The sequence below is a fragment of the Benincasa hispida genome, chromosome 1 (genome assembly GCF_009727055.1).
Source record: "Benincasa hispida cultivar B227 chromosome 1, ASM972705v1, whole genome shotgun sequence".
Taxonomy (NCBI): domain Eukaryota; kingdom Viridiplantae; phylum Streptophyta; class Magnoliopsida; order Cucurbitales; family Cucurbitaceae; genus Benincasa; species Benincasa hispida.
In genome coordinates, this window is record NC_052349.1 from 58846952 (window position 1) to 58867984 (window position 21033).

Consider the following 21033-nt stretch of genomic DNA (forward strand, 5'->3'; position numbering starts at 1 on the left):
TTGTCTATCAATGATAGACCACGATAGACTTCTATCACTAATACACAATGATATTTAGTAATATTTGTAAATAAGTTCTCATTTTTTTTATTTAAAAACACCCGACTAAGTTATTATTTAATTTTAGTTTCTATTTATAAAAATGATAAGTCAAACACAAATAGTTAACTTTCAAATATTAAGTATCCTATATACCCAAATACAGACATTAATTATCATATCATAGTCATTTAAAATCTCAGATATTTAATATCCCTACCTCACAAAGAATATCCAACCTGGGTAAGAGGTTCAAAACTCCTCCCATTTGTTGAATACAAAAACAAAACAAAACTCATGTCACAAACATATCTTGAAAATTGTTGCATCTCTTTTTCGAAAAATTCTTTCCATTGAAAATCATACTTTTAATCTGTAAGGTTTGGAATTGCTACATTTTGATATCTAAATATTCAAACTCGAGATTTTATTCCTAAAATTTGATTTTGGTAGCATTTTAATACCTACGGTCAATTTTTGATATTATAGCTGGCAACTGTTGACCAGAGAATTAACTTTTATTTAGAAGAATATTTTTTAAAAAAAATCAAAATAACCATTGAATTATTTATTTCCTCTCTCCTCTTTTTAGCCTTCTTTTTTCCTCCTCCATCCATGACTACCATCTCTGTCGCCGCCGCCACTTCCAGGTGTCTTAGGGCAGAGATAGATGCTCGCTAGTGTCCTTCCCTTGACTTACAGAAGTGTGACAAAATTCTTTTGGCACTCCCAACTTGGGATTGGCATATTCCAAGCTTGAATGACGGGAATCGATTTAGGTAAGCTGGTCCTCCAATAAATTAGAAATACTATATTCCTAATCTTGGTAATTTTTCAGAGTAAGTTATAGTGAAAAGACCGAACAAGGGAACAAGGGATACTAATTTTAGTAATTTTCTTGTAACTTCGGCCTTTTTGAGTTCCTTTCTCGCTGTAATTTTGTGATAATTTTTTTAGTACAACAAATATAGAGGTGGGGATTGAACTTCGATCCGTAGAAAGAGAGCACATACCAATACCACTTAATCAAACTTACTTTTAACTTTTAGACGTCCGTGTATATAAGGTCCCAAAAACAATTATAGAAAGGTTTTCTTCATTATTTGCCATAATAGTTCGATTAAAGAATAATGTGAAGAATTACTATATCATTCAATGATGTGTCAAACTATAAATGAAAGTGGTACAAAAGAGGCGATTGCAAATGACTCAACTTCAAAATCTTAGATTGTCATCTATTTAGAAAGAGAGAAAGAGGAGGGGGGAAAAACAATTTACACGCATGCAAACATGCGTCTATCCAAAGCTATACACAACTTGAAATTGGTGCTCTGATTCCCTCTAGACTACTTGTAAAGGAAAAAAAAAAAAAAAAGAAGATAGAATAAAATCCTACATACTTCCAGAAAGAGGATTTAGTGAACATCATTCCAATAAGATAATTTTCAAACGTACAAGAAAACAAATCAGATATCATTCAAGTGTAAGGTCCTTATGAAAGAAACAAGTTTTGAAAACTACGTTTTCTTAGTTCTCAACTTTTTTGTTAAATTTTAAAACACTGCTATTGAAGTTACACTAGAAAACAAAAAAAAACAAAAAAAAATACTAGTCAAGTATGATCTCTTAATGCAGAAAATAAAAACAAATTCACTATAGAACAGCCCTTGGCTATTCCAACTATACATTTCAAGTAATTTTTACATATACCAAAGACAAATGAGCGGTAGGATTTCTCTCAAACATGACAGGTACGTCACTATAATGCAAGCACTTAATGTCTGATATATCAACGGAAGCTCTAAATAACAGAATTGACATCTTACTTTTATGATTAGCTAGCTACAACATCCCTTCAGAATTTTAAAGCAATATTTGTCAGATATGTGCATTTTTGGATTTGCTTAGGCATCAACATACAAACCCGTTTGTTGTTGATTCTTTATTTCACAAGCACCTATGAAATGCTTTGCTAAACTCAACCACTCGAGTATTTATTCAAGAAGAGTCGAGTCGAGAACCTGGCTCAGGTTAGGAAGCAAGGGAGTGCGGCAGAACTTTATAGGGGTTGAGTATGCCACGAGGGTCCAGCAATTTCTTAATAGAAGCCATGATTTGTACCTATCAGAATTAGTGTGCCTTTAAAATGTTATAAAACAAGGCCACACTTCAATGAAATAATAAGTATAGGAAAACTCATGAAGTTTTTAAAAGACGAACAGTTTCAGAGGACTTGGTGTAGAAAATCTTATTGGCTTTCATCAATCCCAAGCCATGCTCTGCACTGATGCTTCCACGATGGTTAGAAGTCCACTCATAGACAAAGGGTTCAATTTGTGCGAAAACCTGAGAAGTTATCACACATGGTTAAAAACTGATACTAAATACCTAAAGATCTCAGCTGGACAGGATGAACAGGTGGGATTACCGCATCATCATATTGTGGAGTTGAAATATTCAGATGCAAATTACCATCTCCAAGGTGGCCGTAACCAATTACTTTAGCGGAGTTGCCTAAAGAGAGCAGATTTTGAAGTGCCTATAAGTCATGGTCTTCAAAAATCACAAGTTCCTGTGAGGAATACCTCTTACCAAGTCTTGTTCGCATTGCTTCGACAAGATCGTACATCTTCTCGACAGGTAACGACAAATCATACTTGTAAACAGCTCCTGCTTTCATCAATGCCTCTGGAATACCCTACAGTCAAGACAAAAATCGAACTAGAGAAGATAAAAGAAACAATCAATTGCAAATAGAACGCAGGCCTCATAATGACATTTATATCAATGAATGAGAATAGAGGTGTGCTAAAATATTTGAGTGCCATATAGCATCACTCCCTAAAACTGACAGCAATATCGATTGAAGATCAGTATATAGCAGGGATAAATACCTCACGGATATGCCAAAAAGAGGATATTTGGTTGATGTCTTGTGCGAGAACACCATCAGAGATTAAACCACCTTCCATCGAACTAAGTAGAAATGCTTCAAGCTTTTCCCTGGTAATCCAAATAAAAGATAGAAGCAAATAAGATTGCAATAACATGTCAAAGCAGCAACATTTTTAATTTTCTAGCATAGGCTCACATCTGTTTAATTTGTGACATTATGTAGAAGAAAAGAAATTGTAGTCACCTGTTATTGACAACACATTTCTACTCGAGTTTTTGTTTGATTTCAGAACAAAATTCAGGGCATGGAAGTGATAAGCTTTACTTGCTATTTTGGTTTTTAAGGAAAACAATAATATTTCAATAAGTCCTTGATTTTCAATAGCATTTTTCTCTTTAACAGTACTATACTTCAAACACCTTTCATAGTGATATGTTAAAGAACATGAGCAAGCAAACACAGATGTATTAGCAACCCCAGCTGCGAAGAAGAGCTTATGTATTTCCATTTTAATCTTGGTGGATTATAGATATCTTAGATCTCACGACTTTATTGCTCTTCATAGATCCTCACGACTCAAAATTCTTTATTTTATGCTTTTTCCGCTCTTTTTGAACTTACAGGTGATTCCAAATACATTCAAATATGAGAATTATCAAAGATATCTTTTTTTAACACCAATAAAGAACTGTCCAAGCAGATGAATGAATTACAAGCTCGTACTTGTCATATGATTCATCAGTGCCCGTCGTCTCGATCAGAACATAAAAGTTATGCATTGTCGGAGGCAATGGATTTCGAATACCTTCTAAATGATTGAGAACCTATACACATAGAGTGAAGTGAGTATCGCTTTGAAAGTACAAAAATAGAAAGTAGAAACATATCTTTTTTTTTTTCCGAAGAGAATTAAGGAAAATAGTTGGGCATACTTATAATTCATTCCTAAATCAAGTCAGTCAAGGATAACTATATTATACAGCTGCGAGTGTTAATAATTAATATTTACTAAATTGAATTTTTGGAACATTCGGGGAACAAATAAAACAACCTTCTATTATTATTAAAATCCTTCAGCAATCTATAATCGTTTATGTAAACTTAATACAAATTAGATTCAATTTTTTCAAATGCATATTACTTGTGTTCAACGTTTCTATTGTTTCTAAAAAATTAAAAATAAACTGTTCACCAGATCATGTATTGTAATGGCCCTTGACTTTCAACTGGTACTACCATAACCATATCCAAATAAGAAAACTATCCCCAAAGATCTTCCAAACTATTAAGTTATCCACGATTTGAAGAAGAAAATAAGGATGAAGAGACCTCACCAAATCCATCGACATGTTATCCAGGAATTCAAATGCTGAAAGAATCTCCCCAAGTTTCCTCTTTGCATCCACTAGAAGTTTCTATTTAATAGATAAGTACATAAATATCAGGGAAAATGTAAGTACTTTGGCAAAGCAAGAAGCAGACGGGTTTTTTCCCCTCAAATAAGGGAAAGGAGAAGCAAAAGGAATTCATAAAGGCCCAAAGGATTAGTTTATAATAACAATTTAGACTTGATAATTGGCAGATCTTTGAATGATTTTACCAATTCCTTGAGTACTCATGCAGATTGAAGATCTATAATTTTCAATAACTTCCATTTAACCACAAATGTCAAAGATTTTGAAAGTTGTGCTACCATTGGTTCATAATTCGATCGGATCAACTAAAATTATTCAGAAAAAGTACATTATGGCAAACAGAAAAACCAGAGGTGGGATACCTGGCAGCTCGAGTAATCTTTACATCCAAGAAATGCAACATTAGTAGCAGGTAGTTTAGGTGGGGTAAGAATTGAAATCTTGGTTATAATGCCCAAGGTACCTTCACTGCCTACAACATAAAACATTATCAATGTTGATACAACTTTTTATAGAGACCGTAGATTTATAGATTAAATACGAAATAGATGAAAGAATAAGCACATACCTATAAACAAATGCTTCAAATCATATCCAGTATTATCTTTTCTTAAAGTTCCCAGCATGTCGAGCACACTACCATCAGCTAAAACAACTTCAAGTCCTGAAAGATTTGACAAAAACATGCTGAGCACATAAGCTTTCAAAGAAAAGGTTTGGCAAGCACTTTCAAATTCCCACATTTGCAATTGCAACTGAGTCAAAGCCACTTATCAGACCCATCATCAAAGCTTTAGCTTCGCTCCTTTATGATTCACTTCTTTAATAAGAACGGATATGAGCATCAAATGCTACTTTCTTTGGGATTTGTGCACATATCAATTAAATCAAGAGACATAATTATGTATGTAAATCATGAACCAGAATGACCATATAGAGTCCTTACCAAGTACACTGCCATGAAGAGATCCATAACGAACAAGGCGCAAACCACCTGCATTAGTAGAAACATTTCCACCAATCTGGCAGCTTCCTTTAGCACCCAAGTCCAGTGGCATTATAAATCTGAATGGAGGCATAAAATATCATGAAAACAAATTGATGCTGGGCAGAAAAAAGAATTCTTCAGCTAGGAAGGGAAGAGTTGCAGGAAAATGAAAGAAACTAGTAAATTTGACATCATGTTATACTCATTGGCCCATGCATCAATTGTATTACCTTAGAGCTTATGCAGTTGTAGAACCTATAGAACAAACAAATCCTATTTTTATAAGGTTGTTGCATCAAGTATATTACCATTATCATTGTCATTACAATACTAATAGGCAGAATGTTGAAAAATCGTTTTTAAACACTTTTGCATTCATCTTTTCAATTGGCAATGCCAATAACGTTATTGACATAATTTTTTCATTTGACTCATCAATTATATCGTTTATTTTCTAGGAGCATCATATGCGTTTATATACAAATTATTTGCATTTGAATCTGTGTTAATATATATGTATATATAGAAAGATCAACATGTATTTGTTGTTGTTTAGTCTACCAAAAGATAGTTGATCAAATATTTGGATAAATCCACCTCAGGTTCGTTAATCTCATTGGAGATGGCACACTGATTCAAAAGTTCCTAAATATTCAATAACAGGCTTTCCAAGACTTCCACATAAGTGTTCATCATTCCAATAAACAATTGAAAAATCAAGACTTGTTTTAAGAGAGAGAGAGAAAAAATAAAGGCAAAACAATACCACAAGAATTTGGTGCGTTTAGTATGAAACTAAATCACCATTTATCTCATAGAAAAAAAAAACATTTCCTGCGTTTCAACTGCAACCCTTCATTTTAAATTGCTTCCCAATTCAATTAGTGAATTATTTATCTACTATTAAAGACGTCTAGAGCCTCAGAGAGAAAAGAATGAAGCAGATAACTCCTCTAACATAGCACTTCAAACTTTGATCTACCATGTAAAGAAAATTACGGTAGCAATTAGCATACACTGAAACAGGCTCCGCAAAAGCACAAGGTGACATATAGCATTGTAATTCCCGGTAATTATTAATGTGATAAAGCATACTAGGCAACTTTTACTGAACAGTAAGTAGACAGTCAAGTCTTCTTCACGTTGTGGAACTTGAAAAGGAAATTTTCAAGAAGTGTATGTTGGCAAGAATATTACCCTTGGCTGTCCAGAAAAGAGGATAAGTTTTCTAAGATGCCACCGGCTTCACAAACAAGTATGCCGCTAACCTGAAGAACGCAACAGAATAACTACCAAATAAGCATTGATCACATAATTGCACTAAAAAAAATAGTTATATTATGGTGTAGCCTAATGACGAAGGAGAGAAATCCTAAAGAAATCTAACCCAAAGGATTTATGGTGGATTTAGTGACGAACTATGTATTTTAAAAACTAAAATGAATTTTAACCAAAACTAGTAAACAACTTACTACATCCACTCGCCCTTGAGTTTAAAAATAAATAAGATAGGAGGAAACAACACAAACTTCCAAAGTTGCCATTGGCTTCTTTCTATGGTTATGACATATTCCAACTGAAAATGCTTTGAATTTACCAGAACACTGATAAAGCAAACAAATTTCGCAGATTTTTCACTATTTATGCCAGGAGTTTTTTCATTCTAATTCCTAGGACGCAATACCTCTGTTTGGCATGTGACTGGTGATTGCAAATCATTGCTAAAAGAATTTATGAAATGCATGCACTTGAGTCAACTGGTTTAACCTCAAAAATCCCTCCAAATGCACATAAATCTTCACTAAAATAATTTCCAACTTCTTTCATAAAACTGTCATCTTGACTTGTCAACCAAAATTAGCAAGGATTTTTTATTTTTTTATTTTTTTCTTTTGTTTTTTCTTTTTTTTATGAAGAAATAACTTTTCATTGAGGAAAATTGAAAAAACTATCATGGATTGGCCTAATGGTAAATAGGTGGCATGACCTTGATAAAGGGCTAAAAGGTCATGGAGTTCAATCCATAGTAGCCACCTACCTAGGATTTAATATCCTACGAGTTTCCTTGACACCCAAATATGATGGAGTCAAAGGAATTATTTCATGAGATTAGTCGAGGTGAACTTAAGTTGGCCCAGACATTCACAGATATAAAAAAATTGAGGAAAAATGAAAGAATACCCGATTATAGAAAAAACAATAAAAGAAAAAACCTTCAGTCCTGTAAAATAAGACCTAATGAGTAATTCTTTTTGAAAAGGAAACAAGACTTTTTCATTGAATTAATGAAATGAGTCTAATGTTTGAAGTACAAGAAACGAAGCAAAAAAAAACTTAACAAATAATTGCAAATACAAGAACATTACAAGATCAATACTATGGAATAACAGAAAGATCAAGTCTTCGTAAAATGAAGAGGCTTAGCTCTACAACAAAAATCCACTAAATCCATTAAGCAAAAGACTTTCCAACCAAAGAGACATCCAGCAGAGGGCAAAACTTGAACCTCAAAAGAGAGAGCTTTAAATCCGGATGAGGCTTGAAAGTGATATTGAGCAAAGCATAAACTTCTAAACTAGCCAAACATAAGCTTCAAAAATCCAATCTTCAAAAAGTCATGAAGAAGACTTGTGCAAGCTTGAACATTAAGACCTAATGGGTAATTACGAACAACCTTCGTTATTGAAGCAAAAAAGGAAACATGGAAACGAATAAGTGACCGAACCTCTCTAGGATTTCTTTCCATCCCTCTAAATACTCTATTGTTCCACTCTCCCCACAAATCTCACAATAAAGCATGCCCGACCAAGCCAAAAGAACCAACCTTTATCCTCGAAAGGCGAATGGAGGAAGAACTCCTTGACCATCCCCACAACCTCTCTACGATTTCTTTCCATCCCTCTCAACACTCTATTGTTCCAATCTCCCACAAATCACATAAAGCACACCCCAACAAGCCAAAAGAATCGACCTTTATCCTTGAAAGGGGAATTGGAGGAAGAACTCCTTGACCATTCCCACAAATCTCTAAGACCAAACGCATCCATAAAAATTTATTGTGTAAAACTTAACCAACAACGAGCCAACCAACACGGGCCACTTCTCAAGACCCAATCCAAATTGTTAACTTAGTTATGCAAAACCTACCAGACGAAGAACTTAACCATCTTTGGGTCTTAATCTTCAAAAAGACCAAAAAGATAGAGCCCCCTACGGGAGAATGGTCTGACAAACAATGGAAAAGGATCTACAAGAGAAACCACTAGAAGGGTTAAGGCTCCAAATATGATGATTCCTTCTCCCGATTCTAAAATCAAACTCTCCTGTCAAGGAGAAGAGATCTGTGATATCCAATGCCTCCCTGTCAATCAAACAACGAAAATTTGGAAGGAAAAAAAAAACTCCCAGACTGAACTAAGACATCAACCACAAAAGAATTTTTCGAAGAGGTTTGGTTTTTTGAGGTTCCTTAACCTCTTCGCCAACGGTAGTAACATTGCCAGTTTTTCTTCTCAGATCTCAATGTTCCAAATTTGATGATTGCAAGTCAAGCATAATACTTTCATGTAACAAATCAGAATTAAATACTTGAAGGAATTTTCTTTAAAAAAATCCAAATGTTCCACTGGTCTTCCACTGCAACAGCCAACATTGATTAGACGATTTCTTGATAGCAATTTGGTGTAGTCTAAAAGACAATTGCGAGAATTCTCCAAGAAAGCTTAACCCTAAGGAGTTTATTATGACTCAAAAGTGTTCAATACATGATACTAACCCCTCTATGGAGGATGTGCTGACAAACTATATATTCAGAAAACTAAAAAGAATTTAACCAAAACTATTAAACAAATTCATGACATATTATTACAAATTAAACAAAAATTTCATCCAAAAGAATGACAAGGATAATGATTCCCCGAGCAGGAAATAGAAGTTTTGGTCAGTTTCTCCGAGAAACTTTAAGAGGGGGTGAATTCTATTATGTTTCAAAGGACCACAATGGAAAGATAGAACCTTATTCCATGGCTTTTGACTGATGCTGAAGGGAAAATGAACTTCAGATAAGTTATGTTACAAAATCTTGCCTAAAAAATGGTGAAAATGGTGCTTCCAGCTTTTAGTTAAAACTTAGTAAATAGGGAGGATAGATAGAAAGAGGAACTAGGAAACAAATGAAAAGTGGTGTTTACCTTGTCAAAAGATATGACATCATTCATTAATCCAAGATTGATTATTACCTGCAAAAGATTCAAAAGAATGCCATTCCTTTTTGTAAAATTTTAAAAAAGAAAGCTATACATAGATGATGTTTCTCGATGGATGGATTTTCTGCACTTAATGATATTACTCACATAATATCATAATTGTGCATAGAGCCCACAAAATTTGTCCATATAAATAACAAGCAATCTGGATACGCACATGTTGATAGACTGGCTACAGCTTAATAACCAGAGACATTTACCCATAGGATATCCATAACTCTAAAACCAAAATAATTATCCAGGTAATAAGAATGTAAAAGGAGACGTGCTACACTAATCAGATGCCGTATAGAAACCAAATAAAAAACTAATCAACTATATTACTTCATCAAAAACTGGAACACTTCCGCCAACAAGACCAGTATTTCCACCTTGGGGTACAACAGGCAAGTCTCTGGAGTTGCAATATTTAAGTATCTGAGAGACCTGAGAAAAGGCGTCAAACAAACATATCAATCCAAGTTAACTAAAAGTATATGCGTCCAAAGGCACCTCATTAGAAGAGAAAAAATGGAAAATTAAAATGTAAGCGCAAATTTATCTTTTGCACAAATTTATCTTTTTATTTAATTCCATTTTACAGCTTTGTCTTCCAACAGATGATATCTCAACCTAATAATATTTCTTACATGTGACACAAGTTCAAAAACTTCTAAAACTTCAATTGGTAATAAGTTCAATTTTTCTACCTTGCAAAATTGGTCAGGAAAAGTATCTGATAGAGAAAAAATAATATGGATCACAACAAAAACTGAAGATTATCGAGTTGCCAAACTAAAAGAAAAACCAATTCATGCCTACTCTCTTCCCGATACTTAACATAACAGTATAGCTCAACAGAAAACTGTAAGGATGCTTTCTAACGAGAACAAATCTGAAATATATTGAGATATAAAGATGAAAATACAAAATAACCCAAGTATAAAGGAACTTGGAACCTCCCTCTTGAGTGTACTCACCCAAGCCCTAGATCACTCCACAAGATAACCTCCACTCACTTACCCTCCCTCTATTTATAACATGTAGTAACTACCCTTATACAATAACTACTTTTATTCAGTATCTACCTATCTATCTAATTAGCCTTATACCCGTTAACTAACACCATACTAAATATCTAGTACCTAACAAAAACTTAAACAGACTAACTTCCAGCTTTTCTAGTGAGCTTCCTTAACACACACACATGCCCTCTTCCCCGAAGCAGCAGATTTTCAATTTAAGCCAATCCAAGGCTAAACAACAAAATAGCTCGAAAAGATGAGAGAAAAATCTTCAAATTCATTCCATTTCAATCTATGATTAAAGAAAAAAAAACTGTGTAATACAAGTCAAGAGAGGTCTTTGGCTGTATTAACTACGAAAAGAATATCCTTACTGATAAGTTAGAGAAGCTTGATACCTCAGAAGAGGGAGGTGCGTTCTCAGTTGATAATAGAAGGGAAAGGGAAGTGTGCCAGGCAGAGTTAACTGAGATTGTGTCTAGAGAGCAGTGTGCTTGGGCCCGAAAAGGTAAGATCCAGTGGCTTCGAGAAGGGGAGGAGAACTCCAAATTTTTCCATAGATGGACTTCAGCTCGTAAAAGTAAAAATGTTATTAATATGTTGGAGAACAATGAGGGGCAGGTTCTCCTTAGAGAAGATGAGATTATTGGGTTTTACAACAGTTTGTACAAGAAAGACTCTAGCCCGCGCTTTATTTTCGACGGTTTGGATTGGAATGGTTTGAATGCTCAGGATAGTCAAGTTTTGGAAGTGCCTTTTGAGGAGGCTGAAATTAGAGATGCTGTCTTTGACTTGAGGAACCTAAAGTCGCCTGGGCCGGATGGTATGACTAGAGAATTTTATAAAAAAATCTAGGAACATTTTGAAGAATGACTTACTTGGAGTGTTCCAAGAGTTTTTTAAAAACGGAATCATTAATAAAAGGTGTAATGAAACATACATTTGTTTGATCCCCAAGAAGAAAAAGGCGATCAAGGTAAATGAGTATAGGCCTATTAGCTTGGTGACTTCGCTTTATAAAATTATTTCCAAGGTTTAGACTATGAGGCTGAAAAAAGTCCTCCCTTCTATTATTAACGACTCCCAATTGGCTTTCGTGGAAGGAAGACAAATCCTTGATGCCAATTTGACAGCTTCTGAATCTGTGGCAGAGTGGAGAGCTTTAGGTAAGAAATGGGCTATTTTAAAGTTCGACCTTGAAAAGGCTTATGATAAGGTTGACTGGGATTTTCTCGATGCGGTCCTCAAACTTAAAGGTTACGAAAAAAGGTGGAGGAAGTGGATCTGAGGTTGTCTCTCATCTACTAATTTCTCTATTATCATCAATGGGAGACCGAGGGCGAAGATTGTGGCTCAAAGGGGCCTTAGACAGGGGGACCCCTTTCTCCTTTTTTGTTCACAATTGTTGGGGATGCTCTCAGCAGTCTTATTCTTTACTGTAGTGAAAGAAGAATGGTCCGAATTTTTCCTTTGGTAGGCCTTCAGTTGAGGTTACTCTTCTTCAATATGCGGATTATATGTTGATCTTTTGCTCTTGGAGTGTAGGGAATTTGAGGACTTGGTGGTCAGTTGTCAACCTGTTCCTATTGGGCTCGGGTCTTTCCCTAAATGTTTCCAAAACTTCCCTCATTGGGATTAATTTAAGCCCTATGAGCTTGCTGCCAGTGCGGATTTATTGGGCTGCAAAGTTGATTGCTTCCCTTTTATTTATTTGGGCTTCCCTCTCGGAGGAAAGAATGCTTCTAAGGTGGCATGGAACGTTCTTGAAGAGAAGTTCAAAAAGAAAATTGATAAATGGAACGGTTCGGTCCTTTCTAAAGGAGGGAGGTTAACTCTAGCACAATCGGTTCTTAACAGTTTACCATGTTATTTCTTTTCTTTGATGAAGGCCCCTAAGTGTTATATTAACAATATGGAGAAGATTATTAGAGATTTTGTGTGGGATGGTGGGAGTTTTAAACCGGCTTCTCATCATGTCAAGTGGCAGTGGTCTTCCCTCCCTATATCTACGATGGGCTTGGTATTGGGTCCTTAAGTCAGAAGAACGGTGCTTTGTTGATGAAATGGCTTTAGAGGTTCTGCCATGAGGAGACGGCCCTTTAGAGGGAGGTTATTAGAGTTATTTATGGCATGGATGACCATGTGTGAAAATATTTCTCTCTTTTTTTCCTTATTACAAGGGTATAAAGCCCTAATTTAAATAGAATACAAACTAAATGAAATAAGGAAAATATTGAGAGAAAAGGAAAGAATCCTACAGAATTATTACAGCAAATAAAACCAAATAAAAATAAAATATTTGCATAAATCAACACTCCCCCTCAAGCTAGTTTAAAGATATCTTCCATTACCAGCTTGCTAATCAATTTGTCGAATTGTAATTTTGGAAGCCCCTTTGTCAATGCATCAGCAATCTACTCTATTGTAGGAAGATAGGTAGTGCATATCACTCTAGTATCAATCTTATCCTTTATAAAGTGTTTATCAACCTCTATATGTTTTGTTCTATCATGTAGGATTGGGTTGTCCTATGGAGATGGCGACCTTATTGTCATAGTAAACCCGTATAGGCATTACCTGGATAAATTTCAATTCTTCTAATAATCTTTTTATCCATATACCCTCATAAATGTCATGTGCTAAAGTCCTGAATTCTGCTTCAGCACTACTCCTGGCTACCACACTTTGTTTTTTGCTTCGCCACGTAACTAGATTGCCTCCAACAAAGGAACAATAGCCAAAAGTTGATCTCCTATCTGTGGTACTACCTGCTCAGTCAGCGTCAATGTAAATTTCCACATGTAAATGACCATTCTTAAATAGTATCCATTTTCCTGAAGTCTCTTTCAAATATCTTAGAATTCTTTAGATGGCTTCAAAGTGGGTTGGCCTTGGGGCATGCATGAACTGGCTCACCATATTGACAGCAAAAGCAATATATGGACGAGTATGAGATAAATAAGTAAGTCTTCCCACGAGTCTCTGATATTTCTCCTTGTCCTTTACCTCTGTATCCTTTGCAGCTTGCAATTTTAAGTTTTGCCCAATAGGAGTTTCTGTTGTACAACAACCAAGTAAGTCTGTCTCTTCAAGTAAATAAACGACATATTTTCTTTGATTAACAAGGATAAATTCCATCCCTAGGAAGTATTTCAAGATCCTCTGGTCTTTAATTTGGAATTCATTAGCTAATTTGCCCTTCAAGTTGCTCATCTCAGCTTCGTTATAATATGTATTTATATTGTAATATAATTAGTTGTCCTTTATTGTCATTTTATATCTCCTAGATTAGGTTTTCTGAGTAGCCTATATATATTATATATATGTATGTATATCTTCAGCCTGATTAATTGAATAAGATCATTATTCTATTGAGTACATGGTATCAGAGCGGTCTAGGGTTTAGAATTTTTGTTCAACGGCTACGTTAGGGTTTAGAGTTTACGCTTCTCACAAGGTTAGGGTTTGAGTTGATTCATCAAGTTTGAGTGACCGTTTCTCTACACCACCCATCCCTGGAGAAGCGTCATCGCCGTCCGATCAAGTCTGCCGTCGTCAGTCGCCGGAAACAACTGTGCGTGAAGCTCACACGCTGCCACTCTGATTCTGCTCTGCCACCACGCGCCGGCGTGTGGGAGCACGTGGGACCCCTTTCCACGTTCCGTCAATTGGGTTCTTCTCGGCCTATCTTTTCTGATTGTTCTGTGCATTTGGTTCCATTGAAATCTACTCGGTTGTGAGTTAGTTGGAAAAAATACCCTTTTGTGCTTAGGGTTTGTTGTTGTTTTGTTCAATTTGGAGTTGTTTTGTTCTTTTGGTTCACTTTGATTTCAATTCTGATTTGTTCTTTCCGCTTGTGAGATCTACAAACTGTTTATTAGCTCATAATGGATGAAGTGAAGCATATGGTAGTATCTAATGTAATTCCCCTAGCATCAAAGATAACTAAACACAAGTTAAATGGATCGAATTACTATGATTGGAGTCGGACAATCCAATTTTATTTGCTTAGTACAGATATAGATGATCATGTGACTAAGGAGCCACCAAAAGATGAAAAGAAAAAGGCTTGGCTTCGTGATGACGTTCGACTTTATCTTCAGATTAAGAATTCCATTGAAAGTGAGGTTGTTGGTTTGGTAGATCATTGTGGTTCTGTGAAAGAACTCTTAGAATTCTTAGAATTTTTATACTCTGGAAAAGAACACGTTCATAGAATGTTTGATGACTATATGCACCATTTCTCTCACTCCATCACTTTCTTTGTCCTCTATATTACATTTGCGTCAATTGTCTTTTAATTTAATTTCTATTAGCCAGCTTACTCGTGACCTTAATTGTTTTGTCTCTTTTTTTCCTAGTTATTTCTTGTTTCAGGATCGTATGACGAAGAAGATTATTGGTAGAGGACATGAGTCGGGGGGGTCTTTACATTTTTTACCATCAGATACCAAAAGTTGTGGCTTGCTCTGGAGTTACATCCCCGTTTGAAGTCCATTGTCGTTTGGGTCATCCATCATTGTTCGTGTTGAAGAAAATTTATCCAAAATTTCATTCCTTATCATCTTTGAATTGTGATTCGTGTCAGTTTTCTAAATATCATCGTTTTAGTTCTAGTCCTAGAGTTCATAAACGAGCTAGTGCTCCTTTTGAGTTAGTCCATTCTGATATTTGGGGTCCTTGTCCAGTCGTGTCCCAAACAGGTTTCCATTGCTTTGTTATTCTCGTGTGACTTGGTTATACTTAATGAAAATTCGTTTTGAGTTATTGTCTCATTTTTGTGCTTTTCATGCTGAGATTCGAAATCAATTTAATGTCTCTATCAAAACCTTGCGTACTAATAATGTTGGTGAATATTTCTCTCATGTACTTGGATCTTACTTATGTGGTCATGGCATCATTCATCAATCCTTTTGCGTAGACACTCCATCTCAAAATGGAGTTGCTGAAAGAAAGAACAGACACCTCCTTGAAACAACCCGCACCTTATCCTTTCAAATCCATGTTCCAAAGCAATTTTAGGTCGATGCTATGTCTATTGCTTGCTTCTGATTAATAGAATGCCTTCCTCTGTCCTCATCCTTATCATACTCTTTTTCCTACGAAATCTTCGGAAATCTCTTAAATGCATTTTCTTAGGCTATTTGCGTGTTCAAAAGGGTTATTGTTATTATTGTCCTACTCTAAACAGGTTTCTCGTATCTCTTGATGTCACATTTTTCAAAGATATACCCTTTAGTCCATCACCGTTGAAACCGTGTCAGAGGGAGGATGATCTTTTTATCTATGAGATTTCATCTTCTACATCTTCTCTCCTCCACCTTCCTCTGTGTCTCTTCCTTCTGACCCTCCGGTTATTCAAGTCTACTCCAGGTGTCCTCCACAGCCACCTTCAGACCCATGTCCTCTACCACTGGCTTCTTCAACATCTGATCTGAGACCGAGTGATGATCTTCCCATTGCCCTTCGAAAAGGTAAACGCACTTGTACTTACCTATTTCTTCGTTTGTTTCGTATAATCAGTTGTCTTCTCCCACTTATTCCTTTATTACATCTCTTGATTCCACCTCTATCCTTAACTCTGTTAATGAAACTTTATCTCATCCCGGATGGCGTAGTGCAATGATTGAGGAGGTGACTGCTTTGGATGATAATGGTACTTGGGATCTCGTTTCGCCTCCGACTGGAAAGAAGGCTATTGGGTGTAAATGGGTGTTTGCTATAAAGGTCAATCCTGATGGAAAAGTGGCTCGGTTAAAAGCTCGTCTTGTTGCCAAAGGTTATGCTCAAATCTATGGGACTGATTCTAATACATTTTCTCCTGTTGCTAAATTAACTTCCATTCGACTATTTATATCGATGGTTGCTACTCACAATTGGTCTTTGCATCAACTTGACATTTGCCTTCTTTATCTTAAAGAGATGGAGTCTGTGGATCATCTGTTTTTACACTGTGGTTTTGAGTCTAGAGGTTGGAATTGTCTTCTTGCCACATTCAGGGTAGTTAGTTGCCTCCCTAAGAAGATTGATGATTGGATTATGGATGGCCTGAATGGTGAGAACTTTTGTGCTAAAGGTAGAATTCTTTGGCAATGTGTGACCCGCGCACTTTTGTGGCATTTGTAGAACGAGCGGAATAGTAGGTTGTTTGATGATAAGTTTACCTCTTTTGATTCTTTTGGGCACAAGTTCAGAATACGACCTCTTGGTGGTGTTCAAATTACACTAAATTCTTTTATAATTATAGCATCCTTATGATTTCAAAGAATTGGAGGGTTGTTCTTGTTTGATTTCGTTTTTTTTTTCACGGGGGGGGGGTGGTGTTCCTCAACCCCCGTCCTCAAGTCAACGTTGATATTTATAGCCCCTTATGAAAATGGAAATAACTAATTCATTCTAAAGTACTAATTAAAAATTTATTATAATTATTTCTTTTTTGAAGCAGAAGGTGAAACTTTTCATTGAAGAAATGAAAAAGGGACTATTACTCAAAAGTTATCAAATACAAAAGTGAATGAATTAAAACAGAAAATAAAACAAAAATAACACATCTAAATACAATTACAAAGGAAAGATAAAAGCATCCCATTTCAGAAAAGTATCATGTAGCAAAGGCCTTAGAAAGAGAACACTATGATGACACTTTCAGTCCGGCAGAGTCTTAACAGCCGAGCCATGGAAAATGTTTGTTTTAAAAATTCTCAAATTTCTTTCCATCCACAATTCCAAGAGAGAGAAGAGCTTTAATCATGTATAGCGATATTATGTGAGGTTTGGAAGCCAAGAAACACCCAAGAATAAGTTGATGAATGCTATCGCTCAACAGGGAAGAGAACACCTAAGATAACTTATATGTAGAAAACAGCTTATATCAACAATTCAGCGGATATGTCCCCCCCCCTCCCTCCATCCATCCCTCCCCGCCTCATTACAAACTCCATAAAGGAGTGAATTAAAACAGAAAAAAAAAAAAAAAAAAACATAAACAAAAACAAAAATAGCACATCTAAATGCAAAGGAAAGAAAAAAACATCCCAATTCAGATGAATATCTAGTTAAGAGAAAGTAGTAAAGGCCTTAGAAAGCAAACACCGTGATGATGATACCTTCAATCTCACAGAATCTTATCGGTTGAGCCATGGAAGATGTTTGTTTTAAAAAATTTCTCAAATTTCTTTCCATCCATAATTCCTAGAGCTCCCTCCCTCCCTCCCTCCCTCTAAAGGCCGTGAGGATAAGAAGTCCCTATGCCAAAGGGAAGGAGTCACACACAAGATCTCCAATCTAAGTTAATAAGAAGGGATTAGGCATTACAGATGGAAATGTGAGGAGAGGTACCTAAATATGTGCTTCACAGCCTCCCAGTGCACATTTGTGGGAGTACGTGAATCAACACACTATATTGCATGAGTAACAGAGGTCTAACCTTGTAATTACTGCTTACTGCAATACAATAGTCCTCTGGCTGATAAAAAGGATCCAGTTATCACAGGAGTAGTAATTCGCCTCTGCCACTTTTAACATTTTTTTGGAATATCACAAATATTTGGATTCAGATAGGAGTAGACCATCTTAAGCAGAATGGAGCACCTCCATGCCAGGAAAATAATTCAGAGGTCTAAGATACTTTAGAGCAGAATCCTCATTTCAAAGTTGCAATAAGTTCATAAATGTTTCCACTTGCACCTCCTCAAATGATGATATCATCCATGAAAACTAGAATATACATAAAGTGTAACCAGTAAAAGAGTAAAAAAGGGCTTGATTAGCCATTGAACTAGAAATAAAAAGAAAAAGGGAAACAATATTAGCCTTTGAACTAGTGAAGGATCAAACTAGGTTTAGGGGTTGTTATAACTTATAAGCCATATATTACTTTCTGCAGTTTAGAAACAAGTAAATTATTACCATCACCTACTTGACAAGCAGGTAGTTGTTCCAAAAACACTTGCTCTTGCAGCACACCAAAACGAAGTGCATGATGTGTCTACTTGTCTAAGATTGAAGTTATCAGCAGAAGCAAGTGCCAAGTTAGCATATTAGTGATATCTATTGGCAATAAGCCCTGCTTTCAATCATGGGATAGTTGCTATAAAGTGCCTTTTCATTTTGGGTTCCCACTTACAAGCTCACCCATATAATTTCTTAAGGAGTTCCAGAACCAAGCTCGATGTTTGGTTATTTATCAATGCCAGGAACGCATCGTTCATAGCCTTCTTCAACTTTCACATTCTAAGGAAGATATAACTGAGCTAGGTCCGAAATTCACTGCATCCGTAACAAGCATCACTTCTTGGCTTTGAATACCCTTTTTTTCTCAGGTAACCATTAGGTGAGTACTTAAAGAGGTGAGACTGAACCTGGAGTAGCAGATTTGGTATTGATTTGTAAGGATAGGATTGTTGTGAAGATGGTTCGAAGTCTTTTACAGTTAGAGATATGTTGGCCTACATTTATATCAGTCGAGGATGTAGAAAAAGAGTCATTCAACGTAGATTGAATGCTATCGAAGAAATGAATGCCATTGTGGAAAAAGAGGTTAGGAAAAAACAGAATCGATCACAAGAAGAAATGAATGCTATTGAAGTAAAGAATGTATTGAGTCCAGAACAATTTAAAGATGTTGCTGAACTAATTGAGATTCCTCAAGAGCCAGAGTCAGGCAGAACATGAGCTAACTAAAAATTTAAAATGTATGTCTTCTACAAGATTAAGTAGACCATGGCATCACTTTTCACTATATTTCAACAATCTATAATTCAAACCATAAGCTATTAGCTTCAGAATTTTGACTTCAACAAGCCATCGACTATAAAGAACGAAAAAGAAAATAGTCTCAACTCAATGAAGAAGAATTAAACCTCTTCTGTACTCCTAGGTTGCAGTAAAAGCTTACTCGTCCCTCTGTACTTCCGCAACCAATCTGTATTTGCATCCAAAAGCCTATCCTCATCCTGAACTACATTTTTCTCCCCCAAAATACTCCGGAAAAAGTCGATATCATCAGAATTTAACCTCGAAAATGAAGGATTTCTCTGAACCACAGACGATAATGAAGTAAAGCGTCTGAACTGAAATCCGCAAGGCATTCTAAAATGATTGATCGCGGAAGCCTGAAAAGCTTTTCTGCATCCCCGAAACGAACCAATATATCGTGAAATTGGCATGCACAAGGAAGTTCCTAAAAATGATGAAGAATGTAAACAAACTAGTAATGTATATCAATCAAACAGATGTATCCACCGGAAAGAGCAAACTGCAAATGAAATCAGCCAGACGTGAAAGAAACCTGAACGGAGAAGCGAATTGTTGTGATTAAGACTCAAAGGCTGATCCGAGTGAAAAATTCGAGAGTATCTGAATAGAAAACTGGCAGATTTCTTCCTCATCGTCGTCGTCATCATCATCCAAAACTTCTTTCAAACTGGTTTTAACGCCGGGAACTAATATTATCGAATTGAAAATGTGATTGAAATATACTTTTTTTTAATCACAAGAAGTTACGTTCGCCAAGGTGAGCAAAGTCTAAAACTGGAAAGCCGAATGGTTACGCATGCGTAAGCTTGCCGTGTAAGCTTGTAAGGCGACGTGGATGGATCAGCTAGGACAACCCAATCAAAAAGGAAAGCTTTTCTAATATTCAAACGCAAAAGTTTCAATACTAGTTCATCACATTTTGAGGATAGTGCGAGGTGGATGAGATTAAATAATATAGGTAAAATACACTTTTGTTTATTGACGTTTATTTTGTAAATATAATAGAAGTCAAGAGATTCAAACTACATATCTCTTGATTATAAATACAGTAAATTGAACTATGCTCGCTTTAACGTAGATGTCTATTTACGAAGAGTTGAATTAAAGATTTTTTTCAAAAAATTGGGACTAAGCATTGTGGGGAGAGTTGAGTTGTCTCGTGCAAGAAGAGTCAAACTCCACCTCAAATATTGAGGTGCACGAGCTTACTCTTCTCATAGGGACTTGACCTATAATACTGGAATTAACTCAGATTGAAGCGTAGGCCAAATTCAAGGATTATGATAACCATTGAGATAGACCAATTATATATATACATAGTAAAAAAAAACTCTTTAACAAGTGAGGTACACACGATCTTTTAACTCTTTCTCCACAAATCTAAACTTAATTTAATTTCCAAGGATTGTGGAGAAAGCAGTACCATATGTACAAATTGTTTTTGGCCGCAAGGTAAAGTAGTTTCTTCTTTAATAGAAGCACCTAACTAGTTTCTTGGCCACATGAGTAAACTAAATAAAAATCCAAGTAGAAAAAGCTATTCACTAGCAAGGTAGACACAATCTTAGCTCTTGCTTTACTGAATCTACATCTAGTTTAATCATCAAAATGTATCGAGCAAACATTACATTACACATGTATATATTGTAAGGAATATCCTAAAAGTTGA

At 35.7% G+C, this 21033-nt stretch overlaps 1 protein-coding gene across 2 annotated transcripts; it reads right to left on the reverse strand.

Moving 5' to 3' along the window:
* Positions 1-1648: 1648 nt before the first annotated feature.
* Positions 1649-20249, reverse strand: LOC120085139 (D-2-hydroxyglutarate dehydrogenase, mitochondrial). Of its 2 annotated transcripts, XM_039041009.1 has the most exons (15): positions 19897-20247; positions 19469-19788; positions 9928-10029; positions 9529-9576; positions 6536-6606; positions 5297-5415; positions 4919-5014; positions 4713-4822; positions 4270-4350; positions 3659-3759; positions 2934-3042; positions 2632-2737; positions 2468-2553; positions 2260-2385; positions 1649-2160 (listed from the first exon to the last, which is right to left on the reverse strand). In XM_039041009.1, exons 1-15 carry the CDS (start codon positions 20012-20014, stop codon positions 2071-2073), a joined length of 1683 nt encoding a protein of 560 aa, XP_038896937.1. In that variant the 5' UTR covers positions 20015-20247; the 3' UTR covers positions 1649-2070. The 2 variants fall into 2 exon arrangements, with proteins under 2 accessions (XP_038896937.1, XP_038896946.1); XM_039041018.1 differs by lacking the exon at positions 9529-9576 and having other exon boundaries at positions 19897-20249.
* Between the last annotated feature and the right edge of the window lie 784 nt (positions 20250-21033).